Source organism: Mustelus asterias, chromosome 8 (genome assembly GCF_964213995.1).
Source record: "Mustelus asterias chromosome 8, sMusAst1.hap1.1, whole genome shotgun sequence".
Lineage (NCBI taxonomy): Eukaryota > Metazoa > Chordata > Chondrichthyes > Carcharhiniformes > Triakidae > Mustelus > Mustelus asterias.
This window is the reverse complement of record NC_135808.1, coordinates 118,870,547-118,892,220: the sequence shown is the minus strand read 5'-3', so window position 1 is coordinate 118,892,220 and position 21,674 is coordinate 118,870,547. Positions and strand designations below refer to the sequence as shown.

Here is a 21,674-nt window from a genome sequence, read left to right as displayed (position 1 = left end):
TATCCATCCAAAAAAAATGTAAACCATAATGTTGCTTCAGGATGCAGTTGCACTTTAACTGATAGAACGTCTGCTTTACAGCAACACAAATGAGGCAAAAGAACCCCACGGTCTTTGGCAAAAAAAAAATGTGATTAATGGACAAACGTTATGAAAAGACCTTGCTGACTTTGAACCATATTTTATATTTTCCAATATTTTGGCATAACTATCACCAAAGTTCTTTCATTTTATGAAAGAAAAATTCACACCAAATTGATGACAAAGGGAAGTGCCCACAGCTTAATTCAGAATACTGACGGAGAAGGTTCTAACTTTTTTTTTTCTAAGTCACTTATGTTGACATGTAAATGCCATCTTCCAAACATTTGTTTCCACAGTAAGTAATCTTTATGAACAAAGATAATGTGGATACCGGGGTGATGGGGTAAACGCATTTTGGCTGTGAACAAGAGTTTGGTAAAATGAAAGTTTGCAGTTAAACATGGGCTTTAGAGAGGAGGAACAATTGGAGGCTAAAATTTATTGCGTACATGTTTTTGAACATGCAAGGAATGTCTCTAGATGTTCTAAATGGAAAATTGAAGTCCCTACAATATTGATGTGATAATTTAACTAAGTTGTTATAGCAGTATTAATGAAGTTTCGAAGTCAGAGTTTATTTTGTGAAAAATAAAATGGTTAGGATTTGCATGAAATCTCCAGAACTTTGTTATTTTTTAAGTGAGATCACCTGTGTTATCTTGCTTATCTGTTGGGGAATATTGACATTTTTGCATTTACTTCAGCTACAGAGGATTGGTAACTACTTTCTTTTAATTTCTTGAAAGGACACTTTTTCTTTAACCCCCCTCTGTTCGGTACTGTACATTGGGGAAAAGTGGTGAATCCAACAGGACAAGATACTTGAGTGAAAGCCTCTTTTTGTGCTTTATCGCACTGCCACTGACAACAGCTTCTGTCTTTCTGGATTGCGTGACAAGTGTGCGTTAGTCAACACCTAACATTGTCTTTCCTTTCACAGTGCTAGAATGCATGAGTTTTTTTTTGCTTCTCTGCTGCTAGCTGTAGTCATATGTATAGATGCTGTGCAGCTGTCTAACCTTGTCCTTTTCTTTCTAATGCCTAATTATATACTTCAATCCCACTCACTCCTTTACCAGTCCAAGCTAAACAAGATACTGCAAAATTACAAAATGATGAGAGAATCAATTTACCTAGTGAGCTTCTATACCTGTCTTGTCTGCAATTAAATGCTGTTGCTGTATACTGAGCAATTGTATTGCCTAGTAATAATATGGACTTACCAGAATGTAGTGGTATTAGTATACAATGCTTTCAACTTCAGTTTTGAATGGGCTTTTTTTTCCTTTTTGTTTTGCCATTGTACATTTCATGAGTTTATGCATTCATAACACTGTAAGTATGCTTTATTTCTCTTTCTGTAGAACAATCTGGTAAGATAATGGTGTTTTCCCCAGGTGACAATAGAAGTACCTTTGATACAAACAAGTGATCGATGTCCACCTGATACGATGTAAATAACAACAGGATCCTAAAGTATATACTTAACAATACCACAGATTGCATGATGCATGTTTTATTATTTTTATTTATCATCTCTCTCATTTTTTTATTCCTTTGCACCATTGCTAGTTCGGAGAGACAAAGAGTGGATCCTAATGTTTGCCACAACCATTTTGTAGTTGGCTGCTGAGAAGTGTGCCGGAGGGGCCAGCCACATGTTACTTACCGCAGGTGTCTCCAACAATGAAATACCTGAATCTTTCCTGAGACTAGCAATTTGACTTGTGGAGATGGGAAGGAGAAGCCCACACCCTGTAAATCTGTGGGTAGCACATCAATCTTTGCCAACCAACAATTATTTTTGTATCTGTTGTTTCCTGCAGTGTGAATTTCCATGTACCTTGTTCACATCTCCCAACTGTCTATGCATAATGACCTGCAACTGTTGTCACACCGGATATTTTTAAAGTTTATTTATTAGTGTCACAAGTAGGTGTACATTAATACTGCAGTGAAGTTACTGTCAAAAGCCCCGAGTTACTACACCCCAGCAGCTGTTCGGGTACACTGAGGAAGAATTTAGCATGGCCAATGCACCGAACCAGCACGTCTTTTGGACTGTGGGAGGAAACCCATGTAGACACGGGGAGAATGTGCAGACTCCACACAGACAGTGACCCAAGCCAGGAATTGAACCCGGGTCCCTGGCGCTGTGAGGCAGCAGTGCTAACCATTGTGCCACTTTGCCGTCCATTTCTCTCTGCCTCTCTCTCTCGCCTCCTTCTCACAATTTTTCTTTGTTTCCTTTTTGAGGCACCCAGAAGCTAGTCTCTCCACTCTTGGTGTAACTGCCCAATTTATGCCAATGCACTTTGCTACTTACTTAAAGCTGTTTACGGATTAACATAATTCAGCCCAAATGAAATTTCTAAAAGTAGCTCATTGGGGTATCCATCTTTATGAACTTTAAAACCTTCAGTAATTGCAGTGTAAACTGAAGTTGAAATTAGAACAATAATGGTTCACACTGGGAAAGCCATAAATAGCTGGACTGATTTGAGGTTTTTAAAAGGGGAGTGAGCTGTCATGTGGTGAAGCAATATCACTGAGCTGAATTACCTATTTCCTTTGCCACATTTCTTACAAAAACTGTGTTGTCTTAAGAGGATCTCTTCTTGGATGAAGCTGTAATCTTCAACTGTTTTTGTTGTGGAAGAATAAGTGCCTCTGAACCTTTAAGTGAATGTTTTTCTGAGATCCTTTGAAGGAAAAGCAGAGTCGGGAAGCAGAAAAATAGCACACACTAAGCAGAGCAATTTTTTTTTCTGCGATCATGATTATTAAATGTTTCCCAGCTATCTTAGTGTAATTTCAACGATTTTTTTTTTAGTATTAAGGTGATAGTTACTTATTTCTAACACTTTACAGTTCATACACAAGTTTGTAAAGCTATTGACAATATAACTGGCATGCTGATCTTTCTAAGAATTCTAGACAAGACCATCCATCTTCACAATTTAGGAACAGCTGCAGAAAAATATTTTCAAATCTTTTTCTCACCATTTGGCTCCGATTACGTGAATCCCCTTTTTCCAACCAGTAGCACAGTGTGTGTTCTGGTTCCAGCTTTACATTTATTCTGATAGTTCCAGTAGTTGAATTCTGCAGCATGTTGGACTTTAGCTCTTCCCAAATTACTAAAATCCTTTTCCCAACAGTAGTGGTCATGTTGAGCATGAGCAGTAGAAGTTACGGATAACCACACCTCGAATTCAGCCATTGGGGCCAAAGTATCATTATTTATTTATTAGTCACAAGTCGGCTCACATTAACACTGCAATGAAGTTACTGTGAAAATCCCCTAGATGCCACACTCTGGCGCCTGTTTGGGTAACACTGTGGGAGAATTTAGCATGGCCAATGCACCCAACCAGTCTTTTGGACTGTGGGAGGAAACCGGAGGAAACCCACACAGAAACGGGGAGAACGTGCAGACTTCGCACAAACAGTGACCCAAGCCGGGAATAGAACCCGGGTTCCTGGAACTGTGCCACCCTGCTGCCCAATGCTAATTGGGAGGGAAAAAAACCTCCGAAAGCAGATCAAGCAATTTGTTACTTTGTTAACTTTCCTCTTCCTGTGGCTAATGAAAGTTTGATTTCGGAGACATTAAAGAAAGTGTGGGGGGGGAGGTCTACTTTTAATTTGTCACATCAATCACTTATTTTACTGAACTTTAGAATTGTGCTGGTATATCGGGTTCAGCTTTAAGGAAACCAGAGCAGAAAGATCTGTGCATTTACTTGAGAAGGTTCTTTCTTGATTGGGAAGCTTGATGTGGCAAGTCTTCGGTGGGTAGCTTTGTCGTTGGAAAGCAGGGAACCATTCCTCCCGTAAGAGCAACTTTTATTTTGTGGAGAATACTTGCGGACAAAAGGTATTGCCTGACAATTATATTCTTTCAGGAAAAGGCATTGACCACTACTTCTTGAAACACAATAGGTTCTGACACCGCCATACAATCCAAAGATTCCCTAATTTTTCTTCATGGTGGGATTAGGATCCACCTTTATCTTTGAACCCATTACTGGGAAGTACTGCTGACGGCTCAGTGTCAAATTAATTTTGAACCATTGGGCATGAATCTATTTCAGAGATCAATAAGTCAATAAACTTCAAGTCCCAGTTCTCACCTTTACAAATTTAGAATGGGTAAAAGTGGAATTCATTTCATAATTTTGTAAATGGTGGTGTAGTGGAATGTCCGCCTGGACTAGTAATCAAGCGGCCTAGGCTGATGCTCTGGTGAGACAAGTTCAGATGCCACCAGCTGGTGGAATTTTAGTTTGGTGTTTATTAATTGAATTTAATTAATTGAAAGAAATCTGGAATTCTAAGCAAGTCCGTTTCATCGTCACCATTGTCAAACTATTGATCAATTATTATTGTCATAAAAATCAATGCAGTTCACGAATGTCCTTTGGGGAAGGAACTCTGCTGTTCATACCTGGTCTGGCCTACATGTGATGCCAGCAGTATGGTTGACTCTTAACTGCTCTCTGAAGTGGCCTTGCAAGCCACTCCATTGTACCAAACCACTGCAGAATGGACAGCAAGCGGTTCATGAAAGCGGCTAACCAACACTTCCTCGAGAGCAATTGGGGATGGGCACCAAATGCTGACCGTGCCAGCAATGCCCACTTCCCACGAAAAAATAAAAAAATTCTTTACTTAGTATCCTAGTGAAGTAGGTGTCAATGCACCTTCACGGACATGTACCCAGACCCCACCTATGTTTTAAGTTGCGATCTTAACTCTTCCTCAGAAAAAACCTCTGTCTCTTTTTCTTCTGCCACACTTATCTGAGGAATTTGGAAATGGGAAAGCCAGAATCTTTATCCAATGAAATGCTAAGTGTAAACATTGGATCAGATATACAGACAGCTGTATTTATCACTAGATATGAATAAATTGGCAGATGTCATCAACAACAGTTATCGTTTTGTTGATAATTACTGTGTTGAGAGAAGCTGAGTTGAACAACATAGGAATAGGATATGGAAATATGATCCTCTTCCTTTCTAGTGGTCAAGAGCACAATTGTATCAATTGTCTTGAGGGTCTTCTCTTCCCTTCAGTTAATTTGAACACTGGGTCAATGCTTTCCAGCAGAGGTCACTGGTTTGTCGTGGAGAGCATTTGAATTTCTAGTCTTCTTGTGCCAAACCTGCAACTAATTCAGTGATTCACATGACTATTTTTGAAATAAAGGTTAAAGATGAAACAGAGTTTGGAACAGGGTCAACAAGTTACATGCTATGCCTGCCAAGTTACAGAACTTTAATTTGTTGTTTTGTAGCTCAATTCGCAGAAGATGTGATAGCTGAGGTTGTCATTTCTGAAAGTTCTCAAAATAAGAGTCTTGATACAGACCTGAAGTACACAGAGACAAGGGGCGGAATTCTTCCAAAAAATTTCTAAGTGTCATAAAGGCGAGAATAATGGAGTGATCAGCGCTGGGCACTCGGGTGCGCTCCGCACCGGAATTCTCCCACACTCAGTCACTTTTTTGGAGAGTTGGGAGTCTTGCACCGGTACGGTATACTGGTGGTGGGGGACTAAACACGTGTTTCAGAGCGCTCAGGCACTATTTCGCAAGGTCGTCCCGATCTTTCAGTGCACTGGGAGACCCCCTCCCTCTACCCCATCCCCTTCCTGACATGTATCACTGGCACTGGGGCCATCCCAATGTGTCCACCTTGCTCGATCCCCGACATGCCCTCCCCAGCAGGATCCCTGACACACTCCCCATCATGACTGCCTTCTTGATCTACCTCTGCATGACCACCCCCCCCCCCCCCCCCCGCCCCCCTCTCCATCCACCACCACTACCAGCCAGCCCCACCGTCATGGTCCCCACTTGGGCCCCACCCTCTTGGAATTGCCACTGGCTTACTGGTGCCTAATTGGCCGCACAGCTGGTCTGTCCTGTGGCCTCTGCTGGTGTGTCAGGTGGGTACTGTCCAGCCATGCCCCTGAGCCCCCCACCATGACCATTATGCCAAGTCGCCACTTGTGGACACCAGTAATGATTCTTCCCGTTATTGTGCAGTGCCTGAAGGCCGGTGAATTCCGTGTGCTGGGATTTGAACCGGCTATGCACATTTAAATGCTGCTTTTAGAAACATAGAAAAACTACAGCACCAAACAGGCCCTTCGGCCCCACAAGTTGTGCCGAACATATCCCTATCTTTTAGGCCTACCTATAACCCTCCATCCTATTAAGTCCCATGTACTCATCCAGGAGTCTCTTAAAAGACTCTATTGGGTTTGCCTCCACCACCACTGACGGCAGCCGATTCCACTCGCCCACCACCCTCTGTGTGAAAAACCTCCCCCGAACATCTCCCCTGTACCTACCCCCCAGCACCTTAAACCTGTGTCCTCTCGTAGCAGCCATTTCCACCCTGGGAAAAAGCCTCTGAGAGTCCACCCGATCTATGCCTCTCAACATCTTATACACCTCTATTAGGTCTCCTCTCATCCTACGTCTCTCCAAGGAGAAAAGACCAAGCTCCCTCAGCCTATCCTCATAAGGCATGCCACTCAATCCAGGCAACATCCTTGTAAATCTCCTCTGCACCCTTTCAATCTTTTCCACATCCTTCCTGTAATGAGGTGACCAGAACTGAGCACAGTACTCCAAGTGGGGTCTGACGAGGGTCTTGTATAGCTGCATCATTATCTCCGGACTCCTAAACTCAATCCCTCGATTGATAAAGGCCAGCACACCATACGCCTTCTTAACCACCTCCTCCACTTGCGGGGTCGATTTTAGAGTCCTATGGACCCGGACCCCAAGGTCCTTCTGATCCTCTACAGTACTAAGAGTCTTTCCCTTTATATTGTACTCCTTCATCCCATTCGACCTGCCAAAATGGACCACTACGCATTTATCTGGGTTGAAGTCCATCTGCCACTTCTTCGCCCAGTCTTGCATCCTACCTATGTCCCTCTGTAACTTCTGACTCCCCTCCAGACTGTCCACAACCCCACCAACCTTTGTGTCGTCGGCAAACTTACCAACCCATCCCTCCACTTCCTCATCCAGGAATGCTAATTGGCCTTGCGTCCTTCTGGTTTGCGCCATTAGAAGGAGGCCGATTTTTAGGCCCCGCGTGCTATTTTCCAGGATCGGTGTGATCTGCCACAGGCGGGGTGAGGTCAGAAAATTGCCCCCAACATTAAATATGAAGTGCAGTGAGACACAGACTTGTTATAACTTACATTGCAGGAGTAGCCAACATCCTGTCACTTTCCTGCTGGGACAAAAGACAAAGGGATGTTTGCATTGATGATAGATTTGGAAATTACTGAGGGGGAAGGCTTATTTTCTCGGAATGTCTGTTAATATTAACCTTTATCTGTTTCCCGGTACCCCCACGCCCCCATTGGCTGTCTGCTCCGGACACCCTGGCAGCCCAGAGCCCAGTAAGAAGTTTGACAACACCAGGTTGAAGTCCAACAGGTTTATTTGGTAGCAAAAGCCACACAAGCTTTCGGATCCTTAAGCCCCTTCTTCAGGTGAGTGGGAATTCTGTTCACAAACAGGGCATATAAAGACACAAACTCAATTTACATGAATAATGGTTGGAATGCGAATACTTACAACTAATCAAGTCTTTAAGATACAATGTGAGTGGAGAGAGCATCAAGACAGGCTAAAGAGATGTGTATTGTCTCCAGACAGGACAGCCAGTGAGACTGTGCAGGTCCAGGCAAGCTGTGGGGATTACAAATAGTGTGACATGAACCCAATATCCCAGTTGAGGCCGTCCTCATGTCTGTGGAACTTTGCTATCGGTTTCTGCTCAGCGCCTCTGCGCCGTCGTGCGTCGTGAAGGCCGCCTTGGAGAACGCTTACCCGAATATCAGAGGCCAAATGCCCGTGACTGCTGAAGTGCTTCCCAACAGGAAGAGAACAGTCTTGCCTGGTGATTGTCGAAGGGTGTTCATCCGTTGTCGCAGCGTCTCGACAATCACCAGGCAAGACTGTTCTCTTCCTGTTGGGGAGCACTTACACGGTCACGGGCATTCGGCCTCTGATATTCGGGAAAGCGTTCTCCAAGGCGGCCTTCACGACACACGATGGCGCAGAGTCGCTGAGCAGAAACTGATAGCCAAGTTCCGCACACATGAGGACGGCCTCAACCGGGATATTGGGTTCATGTCACACTATTTGTAATCCCCACAGCTTGCCTGGACCTGCAGAGTCTCACTGGCTGTCCTGTCTGGAGACAATACACATCTCTTTAGCCTGTCTTGATGCTCTCTCCACTCACATTGTTAGTACCTTTAAGACTTGATTAGCTGTAAGTATTCGTATTCCAACCATTATTCATGTAAATTGAGCTTGTGTCTTTATATGCCCTGTTCGTGAACAGAATTCCCACTCACCTGAAGAAGGGGCTTAAGGCTCCGAAAGCTTGTGTGGCTTTTGCTACCAAATAAACCTGTTGGACTTTAACCTGGTGTTGTTAAACTTCTTACTGTGTTTACCCCAGTCCAACGCCGGCATCTCCACATCATGAGCCCAGAGCCAGGCAGGGAATTTGCCGATTTGATCGCATGGAGATTTTAACTACTTTAAATCAAATCTGATGGCATAATCGCCAACCAGTGCAGATCTGTGCATGGAGAACTTTCAGACAGTTCAAATAATGACCCTAGCTGTTCAGCTAAAAGAACAGCAGGTAAGTCACTAGCAGATATTAATTTTTCAAGTTAGTGCAAGTAGTTGTCACAGTGAACCTACGATTTTTGGAAGTTTTTAATTCAGGGTTTGTCAATTCTAGTACTCATCATTTTGCAATTAGTCCGGCTTGCCTGGTGTCCCCTTTTGCTCAATCAGGACGTGATTTTGAGGTGGAGAAGAAGGGATTTGAAGATGGAAAGAACATGACGATTTTGGAATCATGGTATTTCATTATGGCTGGATGGGATAACCAGGGAGCTAAGTGTGTTTATACAATGAATTTAAATGTGCATCTATTTTTCAGTTATGTCCTGGTTGGTATTTGATACAAATATTCTCTTTGGTTTAACAGCTGCTAAAAGGTTTATGGTCAAATATGAAAGAAGAGGAATGGAGTCCCATTCTTCACTATAAATTCTGGCATTCTTCATTCCTGAAAATGAACAGGTCTTTTTAGGACATTGGTCAACGTGCTATTTCACTATGGCCGGATGGAATAACCAGGGAGCTAAGTGTGTTTATACCATGAATTTAAATGTGCATCTACTTTTCAGCTATGTTCTGGTTGATATTTGATACAAATGTTCAAACTGTGTTTAAATGGCCATTAACAATGCTGTTTATCTTAAGAATGAACCTTTTAGACTTGCGGAGATGGGTGTGTATATATAGCACAACGTAACATCTGCATTTCATTTTGTTCATGCCTCCGAAGCATGGCTATTACTGTCAATTATTGATGGCAAATAAATGACCAAAGTATTTGATTTGCTTTTCTTGATCAATTTTACACTTTTTTTCAGCACAAGTTATATTATGGGCTACCATATGACTTAATGTTTACAGAGAGATTTATTTGATATTGATTATAGGTAAACTTTGAATTTTTAACTTGCTCTTTTAGGGACAAGGACTGCTGCCATATTTTGCTAACTTCCGTCTGGTGGCAGAATTTTCAACTCCTTTTGTTAACCAGCGGTAGGTATATTAGTATTAATGAACAAACCATCAGATGTAATCTAATTGCTAATATTTTGAGGGTGCCAAAGAAATAACTCTTATTAGGTGGCTCTTCACTTGGTTTTGAAATCTGATACAGTCCTTTTTTTTAAAAACGACTCTTATTCGACCGCCAAAATAATGCTGCATTTAGCGTGTACATGTTATTAATGTGTAAGTAATTCCAGAGATTCACTGCAAGGAAGAGGGAACTGCCATGTGTTGCTGGGTGATTTTTGCTGCTTTGCCATTAGTCCGGGTGGGGGGAAATGGCAGGGGAAGAGGCATGTACCTGTATGTTTCAAGATTTCTTTATGGCATTTTCAGATTAATTGCCAATTAAACTTATCCTAAAAGGTTCTGGCTGCAACTTAACAGTACAAGTATCTTTTTAATGAAGTGATTAATCATCTTGCAATGCAAATTAAACTTCCCAAGACCAGAAAGGAAACCGTTCAAATTGGACTCTCATTCCTATAGACAGTGTATGCTGTTAGACTTATTTTGTTTAAAATCTTTTTCTTTCTTTCCTCTTAATCCAGTCTCTCATTCCCCCTCTTTCTGTAACTGATTTGACAAATTCACCCTATTTCCTCTTTGTTTCCTCTCATTTCACCCTTGATCCTTAAATCTCATTGGTTAAGTCACACTGTTGGTCCTGTCTTTCATCAAGGTTCAGATTTCCCATTGCTCTTGACATGCCATTATCAGCTCACACTTCCAGCAATTTGAGCTAAAGTCTGAGAGTTTAAAAAAAAAAAACTAATGGGCATCCTGTGGGATGCCTTACTCCAGCAAAAGTCTGGGCTGACATTGTTTCAAAGCTGTCCAATTTGCCTTTGGGCAAAAGTTAAAATGAAAAACTTAGTGTGAAATATCACTACTTATGCTAACACGGCACATTTTGATGCGCTGGGACCTGATGCATTATTCAGGTAATGCTGGTCGTCCCGTGTAATTTTTTTCCCCTTTGTTTTTCTCCTGCATCCTCTATTTTTCCATCTCTCTGCTTTCCGCCAGTTGTTACGAAGATCTTGCATCTTGTGTGCTGTAATTGATTGATCGTGTAAGCACCAGGCCAAGGTGCAATCCAACAGTGATGCCCCTTATGTGCATTATGTTCAGCTATCAAACACCGACCGACCCACTAAATACTTCTGTGTTGGCTTTGTCATGTCCTGCCTTTGCATTGTTCCAAATGATGCCATTGTTCTAAATGATGACTAGCCCACTTCCAACTTTACGGTTTGCATTCTTCTGCCTTTTGGCGGTTGAGTCAGAGGAAGGACTGGCAGAGAGTAGAGTGAACACAGTAAGAAGTCTCACAACACCAGGTTAAAGTCCAACAGGTCGCTGAGCAGAAACTGATAGCCAAGTTCCGCACATAGAGAGTAGAGTGGACAGTGATCACAGTATTACAAATTTTAATATGTATGAATGATACAAACTGTTTGTATCTGTAATAAATAACGAGAGAATGATCAGACACCTTCATTGAGGTTGTGAACATTACAGAACAAGTTCCTCACGATGGTGTCTTTGAACCAACTATATTCAGCTCTGTGATCAATAGCCTTCTATCTGTTATTTGTTCAGAAGCAAATTCCCCTTCAAAATTTTTTTTTTCTAGCTCTTGGCATGTTCCTTTGAAAGCATGGTACATTTAAATTTTCCTTTGTGCATCTTAACATGGACAACTTGTGAGCAGCCTGTGTGTTATCTTTCAGGTTGCTGTGTCACCTTGCTTGCAGGGAACATTGGTCAGGATTGGGTCTGTTCACTGATGATTTCACAGTGTTCACCTCTGTATATAACATTCTCAGTGAAACGTCTTATGCTGGGGTCTGGATGACATCTAGTCTTGGGCTGACAAGACTACATGTCAAGGGATGACTTTCATAGGCACCACTGTTGCTGAATCCCCCACAATCAACATCCCAAGATCTGTTTTGACCAAAAGCATAATTGGACTACCCATATCATTGCCATGGCTACGAGGTCAGGACAGAGTGGTTGGTTAATTTGTGGTGAATGGTTCGCCTCCTGACCCTTTAAAGCCTCTTCAACATCTGTGAGGTTAAAGTCAGGAATGTGATGGAATACTCACTACTTGTCTGAATGTTTTAGCTACAACAACACTCTAGGAATTTGTTACTCTCTAAGTGAAAACAGCTTGCTACTGCACTCGATATCCACTGCTTATCTCACTAGGATCCTGTAGCTGCAGTATGCATTGTCTCCAGGATGCAATTCGCCCTGTTTTGTGACTTTTCTACTGTTGAGAAGGAGAAGACGAGTGGACGTACTGAGAACAACATCCCCATTTGAGCACATATCAGTTCATTATTACTGGGTCAATTATCCTGGAATTCCATGCCTAACACCATTGTGGAAGCACCATTGCCCACATGGAGTACAGCAGACAATGCTGAATGCTTGCTGGAGGGTAGGTAGGCAATGAAGGTGAAAGTGATAACTTTCTGATGAAATCAATTATTAGAATTTTGTTCAGGGAAAACATTTTGGTTACTTGTATCAAGAGTTTGTTGTTCTTCATCCAAATGGGATGCCAGGCAGTGAGAAGAAAAACAGGGTTGGATAATGACAAACCAGGATCTATCTCTGTCAATTATGTAAGACTTGAAGATTCCATAGTGAATAGGAAACTGTACACCTGAACCACACGAGCCAGCTCTTCAGTTTGGCATACTAAATTAGTCAATGTGTGATCCTCTCAATTACATGGTCAAGATATAAAGTTATTCTGCATTACCAGCACAAAGAGCAACGTTCATGAATATTCCTCATACTCCCACTGGTCTTGAGTAAAGAAGGAAAGAAAGACTTGCCTTTATTTAGCACCTTTCATGACTACAGGACATCCCAAAGTCCTCTGCAGCCAATGAAGTACTTTTTGAACTATGACCACTTTTGCAATGCAAGAAATATAGTAGCCAATTTGCATACAGTAAGCTTCCACAAATGTGATGATGACTAGATAATCTGTTTCTGTGATAATCTTAGAATCCCTACAGTGCAGAAGGAGACCCATTTGGACCATCGAGTCTACACCGACTCTCCGACAGAGCATCTTACCCAGGCCCCCCTCCCACCATCTCCCCGTAACCCTATGCATTTATCCCACTAATCCCCCTAACCTACACAGCTTTGGACACTAAGGGGCAATTTAGCATGGTCAATCCACCTAACCTGGGCATTTTGGACTGTGGGAGGCAACCCACACGGACATGGGGAGAACATGCAAACTCCACACAGTCACCCAAGGCCAGAATTGAACCTGGGTCCCTGGCGCTGAGGCAGCAGTGCGAACCACAGTGTATTTGATTGATTGATTAGAATAAATATCAGTCAGGACACTGACTCCCTTGCTCTTCAAAATAATGCATGGGATTGTTTTACATCCACCTGAGGGAGCAGTTGAGGGCTCTGTTTAACGTCTCAACCAAAAGGTGGTATCTCCAACAGTTCAGCATTCCATCAGTTCTGCACTGGAGTATTTGGCATTGCTTTTTGCATTTGAATTCTGGCATGAGACTAACATCCTTGTGATGTGCTAACAAATGAGCCATAATTGACACTAGTAGACAAAGCTGATATTTGGATGTTGCTCTAGGTATGACCTGCAGATTATAAGAAAAGTAAATGGATGCTGCAACATGGGGCAACTATAGGGTCTTTATGGAAAGATGGATTAAAATGGGGAAAGTGACCTTCCTCATCTATAATCTTTTTGATGCAAAAGTTTGGATTATAGAATTGCTTGTTTGTCTCCTCTTCAATCCTTAATGGATGTTATCAAAATTGAATGATTTTAAATATCAAGGTCATTTTCTGTAGGGTTTTTAAAAGTTCTACCTGAAAAATGAGCAGCAACCAAACAACTGCAAGTAATTATAGATATAATTGGATGTCAAATCGTGCATTTTTTAACATTGATAAAATGATCAAGAAAGGTCAACTGTGATGTTGCTTGCTGAGCTCAAATCTGTAAAGCACCCAGTCTTTCTAATTTGCAAGCAGTCAACTCTGTGGGTCTCTAATTAAATCCATGATGATGATAAAGACTGCAAAACCTGACAGGAGGGGAGAGCCTCAAAAGTTTGGCACTAATCACTGTTAATAACTCATTCAGTTCCACCCTCAGCAATATCAGAGAGACTGTGTAAGAATTTATGATTCATGTTCATGCCAGCTAGTCTAGTTTGACATTAGAGTTCTGCTGATACTTTGAGAGAAAAAAAGTGCTGCATGTATTACCAGCAGTTATGCTTTCCACACCAATTGCGTTGGTCTCAGGAACTCTCTCCCAAACTGTTGCCAAATTCTACCTTTTCGTATGTAGAAGTTGGAAAGCTGAATTGGAGAAAGATACGTTTCTGCCTGACGCTCAAGTACAACACCGTTTGCGTTTCCAACAGGCAACCAAGTCAACTTTTGTGAGGTGTCCATCTTTTTATACCTTCTTTACGTGAGGATTACACTTTCCGAAACAAGTCCTGACATGGCTGCGGAGAGGAAAGTTGAACTTGAAAAAATGAGCCTTGTATTTTGTTGAATCCCTCTTGGTCATCAGAGTTGTCAGATAATCTGCCTGTCAGCTCATATTTAAATCGCCACAGATTAGGATGCAAATAGGTAAATGGTATTTTCACCATGGTGTTGCATTGGAAGTGTTTCTCATCATTGCCCTTTGCTTTTCAGGTGGTTTTTTGAAGCATTAGGTTATCCAAAAACTTCCATGCCAAATATTATTAATGGGTTTCTGATGATGATGGTATTCTTCCTGGTGAGAATTGCCGTCATGCCTCCATACTATAGCAAAATGATTTCCACATTTGGAACGGAGGCCTTTCACAAGCTTGGACTACGAGCACAATTTGCTTGGATCGCTGCCAGTATTTGCTTAGATGTTATGAATATAATGTGGATGTATAAGATTGGAAGGGGATGCTACAAGGTTTTGACTGCCTGCAAGAAGCAACAGGCAGCCATTCGGGAAAATGGAAAACAACGGTAGAGTTTGGCTCTGCTTCAAGTGAAATTTTTAAAAGATTTTTTTAATAAGAGCTTTTATTGTCGGTGTTTTGTTCGCAAAGGTGGAACTTGAGTCGCACAAACCAACAATGTACTGTATGCATCACTTTAGAGGACTGTTTATGCAAATACAGGTGACCGTTGAATTTTGGAACTTATTTATGACTTTGCAAAGGTAGAGTGTACAAATTGAATACGCACTGAATTACAATCACTTGCTTTCTCATACTTACACATAGTAAGTGGAAGCCCTCAAACTGCATGCTGGTTACATCCAACTCTCCATTAAGCACTGTTTTAGGTTTGCACTATTTATTTTGGAACACATTGTAATGCTTTGAACACCGCAAGCCAACTGTATGCCTGTATCAAGAGTTTTTTTTTGCCACGAAGGAAATTATATTTGGAATACTTATAAACAACAGCTTCAAGGATATCCATGCCAACCACGACCAACAAGTTCTTCTTCACTGGAAACTAGCAAGAATAACTTGCATTTATATAGTGCCTTTAACATAGCTGTTCCGCAGGACTTTATCCTATGAAGGAAGCAGCCATGTTCCAGCAGGTTTGGAGGATCAATCTGTCCATTTGCATGCATAAGAAGACTCCTATTAATTTTTTTTTGTATTTTGCTATCTAAATTTCATTTATTATGAGTTTTTAAGATGCATAAATATTTTGTTATGAGAAGTCATATAATGTGATCCTGCTGTGTGGAACTTCTTGCACAAACGAGGTTGCCTCTTAGTTTTTCTTAGGAATATAACAATAACTTAATGGGCATGTAGACAATAGGACATCTTTTCTTCAGTCGAACCTAAAAATATAATTCTGCAGATTATATTCACAAGACTTGTAGCGAATAATCAGTGCTAAATGTGATTTTATAATTTGAGCTTGTACAATAATTAGTGGTGAGGGGGTTGCAAACACCTACTTGTCATAGCTTTGACTTTTGGTTTTGAGTAATATTTTACTCTGAAAATGTATTAGTGTAGGAAATATAATGTAGATTTGATTAGACTTGCCAATTCTATATCTTGTAGGAATAAATAACAACCATTAAGATCTTAATTCACGTGAGATAGATGAAACAACAATGGTTTGCCTTTTTTGATTAGAATAATAACATCCAAGGTATGGATTTTTATCGGTCTTAGCACTCCTTAATCATGATCTCAAAGCCCTCCAACACAATGTTACTTCCATGTTCACAGTGCAGAATTGATACAGAGATTTCCTCTGATGTAACGCTTCTTTATTGTCAGGTTCACCTGAAACGCGGAAGCCTTTTTGTTGTTTGTTGTTTTATTGGGTCATTTAGCCTTGGAAAATTAGTTAATTGAACTGTCTCTACAATAATAGATTATTAGATGTCAAAATTAGCAGTTGTGTCACTGAATGTTTTGGGTAACACCCAATAGTATGTACCTATTCAAGTTGAATTGTTTGAATAGAAATTCTGTGGAAAAGGTTGGTTAAAATCAGGTACCTGATCTGGTTATTTATTTATTTAGTGATTGTGAAGGCCCTAAGCCATGCAGTTTCTTCTGGATCCTGCTGTGTTGAGTGCGGATACGCCACCACTGAGCCAGTGGATTGGACACTCTTCTGTGGTGTGGTGCATAGCTTGCTCTCTCTCAGAAGCAGATAGGGAGCTCTCCATTCTGTCGAGGTTGGTCAAAAAGGGGCTGTGGTCAGCTCTGTACCTGTTGAGGGTGGACGTCCTTTCCTTGGAAGGTTGAAACCAGGCAGCTGTTGAGTTGGGTTTTAGGCCAAGTACTTGTTTGTCGTGTCCAATGATTCCCATTCATTTGTCCAAGTCGAATTTGCCTTGAAGTCCTGTGTGGGAGAGTTCTTGCAGATTGGCCTTGATGGGAGTCATAGATGGGGGTCATTGCGAAGTTTTTCTATCATTTTGTGGATTGTTGCAGGTCAGCGAAAGGAGTGGCGTTGAGCGTGGTATTTCCAGTAATGGTACGCATGGTAGTATTCAACTGGGTGTCAACTGTGTGTGCGCGTACATATCTGGCCAAATGGGCGCAACGTTCTGCTACTGAGTATGAGTGTGAGGTTTGGAGGGCAGTGGTAGCAGCACCCAACGTTGAGGCAACTAGTTTGAAAATGAAGTAGTTTCTGGACTTGACCTTGGCTGCAGTTGTTTTTAGATGTTCCCGGAAGGTCAGTGTCCTATCTGGGGTCACTCTGAGGTATATTGGAGTCGGGTAGTGCTTTAACTTGTAGCTATTCATTTGAAGCCAGTAAATATGTACCATGTGAAAATCCTGAGTTCAAATTGTATGTCTTGCACATTATGTGTGATCAGACTTCTAGGTGAAAAATTTGATCAGCAGAGCTTAGTGAGTAGCTAAACTCCTTGAGAGTCATGGTATGCTTCTTTAATGTCTGAGTCAAACCACCATTTAATCATGTAAATTATGTTAATGGAATTATTTATTTGTATTTTATGGTGGTACATAAAACAGGCTAATGTTGTATTTGACTCCGAATTCTCCACTCTAAACTAAAGTAAATTTTAAACCAATTAATCTAGCCTGCTGTTCAAACCTACTGAGTTTGTCTCAGCAACTGCACACCAATACCAAACTCATTATTAATGAGTTGGTGATTTCTTAATAACTTATAACTGACATTATTTTTTACGATGCATGCAACGTATTTGCTTATGTGTTTGTGTATTTGATGATTATAAGTGCATTTTCCACCATATAAGTCAATGGGAAGGATAAGATGCCTTAATATTTAGTTTCATTTACATACATTTTACATTGCTAGTTCTCTAAACCAATACACTCCTCCTAGTATGCTAAAATAGAAAGGGTCAGAATTTGTATAAAATCTTAATTGTGTCACAATCCCAATGTATAATGCAGTTAAAATTTGAGTATTGCAAAATATTAACACAGCACCGTTACTAGTTGAGAGCATTGCAGACGGACATCATTTAAAGCTACTGATTGACTATTATATTCACAAATGCAAGTACCTGCCATTTTCATGTGTTTAAGTCAGCTAACTTTGTATTTTTGAGAAAGCATGCCCTAACTATTTTGCTGTTATTAGACACATTTTAGACTTAAATTATTTTCATCATATTCTTAAAGGCATGAGTAAGATACTTAGTGTAGATGACCATCTTAGTTTATACCAAAATACAAGTCTACTTATAGCCAAAAGAAATACATTTTAATCAAATAAAACAGCATAAGACTTTCCTATATTGTGCATATATGTTCCCATAATCATCAGTCCCATTAACCAGGAAATCTTGCGTGCCACAACAAATGTATTATTTGTAATTATTTATTTAAGCATGTCTGTGGATGAAGGGGAGGGGTGTTTATGGATGCCTATATAATTAATTTGTAATAATCAAAAAGATAAAGCTGAGAGGGGGTGAGGGGAACTAATATTCTGATCATGTTTTGGTTTTATGCAATGTTTTCTAGTTAATATTTATTTGTCTATTGATTTATGTTATTCTTAGTTATGGGCAGTTAAGGGGAGAGTGTAATCTTGAGCATAGCCAATCTACAATTCATGCATTTTACTTTTCCATTGATTTCAAATTGAAATGTAGTACTGATGCAAGGAGATCTAAGGGCTCACCTGAAAGTGTTGATGCTTTGTGGAGTACGAGAAAGAGCAGTGTAGCAATAATTCATTTGGCCAGATTTGATTCCTGTTGTGTGAGTTCATTAATCCCAGCCTATTTCAGCAATTGGGCTGTTAGAATTGGATTGCCCCTCACCCACTTCAGTGAAGGAAGGAGAACATTTGTAAGGGTTCCAACTCTTGTTTCCCTTTGCTCCGAAGTCTCCATATATGGATATTTGGGGATGGCAGGCATCAGACTTGGCTGTTTCTTGTGGTCAAATAGCTAGTTGAGATTCACTGTCTTATTAGACTTATGGAGAATTGCCACTGTTGTGAAGTATGATTAGACTGTATCCCGGTAAGAACCAGCATTGTATCACACAGGTAATCTTTTTCTGAAAAAAGTTGCATAGTAGTTACATTTATGGCTTATTAAAAGAATTGTTCCAATGCTCCCAACAATCTCAAACTCCCAGCATACGTTCTCCACAGTCCATTAGAAAACCCAGTGTAATGGATGTTTCATATATATATATATATATATATATTTAAATGTTTTTAATTTGAAGCAATATTTTAATATCTATGTTTATTTGGCCTTAATTGACTCAATTTTACTTGAATTGTTTTTGGAAGGGACTCTTGTAGGTATATATGTGTAGGTATGTATGTTAATTGTAATCTTTTGTTTTTCGTCTGTATCACCTATAAATGTTTTGTCCATGAAACTGAAAATTGTTTCTTTGTGAATTGTTTCAAATGCTGAATAATCTAAAATTTCCCTTAATCATTTTTATATTTTTAATGTTTTGAAGTGAAGTTAAGGTTGCACTCTGAGATTTCCAGCAAGATTGTCAATAGCTTTTACAGTGTAGCAAAATGATGAAAAGGTTCTGAGAGATGTTAATGCAGCAAGGCAACAACTGCCTGCAGTGTATGTTCATGGATTAGTTACGTACTTAACTAATCCTTTACGGTTAGTTTCATAATGTTAACGCAATACAATGGAATCAAGTTGATTGCTACTTTAGAACCAAAACAATTGATTAAACTGTTCTAAGGGTTGAGTAAATAAAGAGAAAGTGTTTCCAGTGGGATCAGTCACCAGAGGACACGGATTTAAGTTAATTGGCAAGAGAGCCAAAGACAACATGTGAGGAAAAAAAGAATAGACAGCAAGTTATCATCTGGAATGTGCTGTCTGACATGGTGAAAAAAATTTTGGAGTAACTTCCAAAAGGGAATTTAATAAATACTTAAGAGAACAGGCAAAAAAAAAGTAGGAGAATGGGACTGATTGGATGGTTCTTTAAAGGGCCTGCACAGGCACGATGGGCAGATTGGCTTTTGTATGTATATCATTAAGGGTTTTACATTGAAACTAGATGTTTGCACAATGCCGTTAATAAGTACCACAAATTGAAGTCCTATGAATGCCATACAAATCCCAATTTAGGTCAGATTTTGCATTATTTATGCTGCTCAAAACTATAATGTGGAGATGCCGGCGTTGGACTGGGGTAAATACAGTAAGAGTTTTAACAACACCAGGTTAAAGTCCAACAGGGTTATTTGGTATTTGGCATTTGCTCAAGACTATATCCAGGTTTGTGTTGAAAGCTTTTGATGCTATGCTAGATAATCTTGTTTGCAATTTTTGTTTCTAATTAAATGTATTGCACATGTGAAGAGGCTTTTGCTTAGAAACAACACATTTATGAAAGATCATATTCTAAATGACAATAAAGCATGTGTTCTGGTCATTGACTTTGCTGAAGAGTACTTTGGTTTTCCATAATTAATTTTTCCCATCCTTATTTCTGGCATTCCTTTTTCGGCTTTCTTCTATATGTGAACCTGGAGGGGGGTTGTTGTCTCATTCTTTTCTTACCTGACACCCTGTTCTTAACTGATATCCATGCATTCACACTGTGGGAGGTTGGGGTGGTAGATGTGCCTCATGGAGTGTATTTGCTGCTCAGTGACTTACATTTGTTGCTCAGACTCTTCACAGACAAGAATCGACGCTGGAACCATCTGATTTACAAAACTGCATACAGCATCTCCATTAAAGTTAAAGTTTATTTATGAGTCACAAGTGAGGCTTACATTAACACTGCACTGAAGTTACTGTGAAATTCCCCTAGTTGCCACAGTCCAGCATCTGTTTGGGTCAATGCACCTACCAGCACGTCTTTCAGAATGTGGGAGAAAACCAGAACACCCGGAGGAAACCCACGCAGACACGGGGGAGAACATGCAAACTCCACACAGACAGTGACCCAAGGTCGGAATTGAACCCGAGTCCTTGGTGCTGTGAGGCAGCAGTGCGAACCGCTGCCACTGTGCTGTCCATTGGATATTACATTAACCTATGAGTAGTTTCTGAATAAACCAAGTTTATTCAAGTATAGCTCTTAACAGCTAGTTATCTCTGTTGTTCCAATGTAAAGCAATATTTCACAGACATACACCCTTTGTCAGAATTAGCACAAAAACAAGTATGTTCATGTGATGCTGGATTTGTCAGCTTTGTAACACCTATGGACAGAAAGCCAAGCCAGCAGAGAAGGATCTAATCTCAAAACAATCAAACTTCAGAGAGGTAAACTTAATTTCTGGCGGCTTCCAGTCTTCAGATTCCAGAGAGGGGAAAAACACTCTTGTTTCTTTCAAGCTTTGAAAGCGGCAATTCTCAGAGAAAGAGACACTCTCATCCAATAGAATCTTCAAGAAAGAAGCTTATCTCCTGGCAGATTCCAGCCGCCTTCTTCCGAGATGGGAAAAGAGAGAGAGAGAGAGACTGCTCTCTTTTAACTCCACAAACAACATCTAAGCTTGAATATTCCCTGAAAAGCCCAGCTTTCCGTCACACGACCGTACCTGCCAATCATCCCAATGAAGCCCCACTCTGCAAAATCCTATGGGAAAACAGCAGAACAGCATTAGTTCAGATTAAAACCAACATTCTAGCCAATAGAAACAATTAAGCTGCTCCAACAACAATACAGCATGATGGTATACACTAAAGTTCCAAATGCATAAAATATCTACAACAGATCCTGCAGGAGAACATGGCTCAAACATATTTCTTAAAGGCATAGTATCATCACACACTGTGCCAGACATGAGGCACCAGAGGGCATTGGTAGTGTCAATGCAGATAGCAAAGGCCAAAATAAGTAGTTCAACATCACAACCAGAGGTCAGACTGGTG

At 40.5% G+C, this 21,674-nt stretch overlaps 1 protein-coding gene across 3 annotated transcripts in view; it reads left to right on the top strand.

The window, feature by feature from the left end:
* Window positions 1–21,674, top strand: part of hccsb (holocytochrome c synthase b) — an 85,248-nt gene that overhangs the window by 36,233 nt on the left and 27,341 nt on the right. For all 3 annotated transcript variants that reach the window (XM_078218818.1, XM_078218819.1, XM_078218820.1), the window contains exon 7: window positions 9,687–9,760. In XM_078218818.1, coding sequence (XP_078074944.1) covers window positions 9,687–9,760 — 74 coding nt within the window. The remainder of the gene's footprint in view (window positions 1–9,686; window positions 9,761–21,674) is intronic.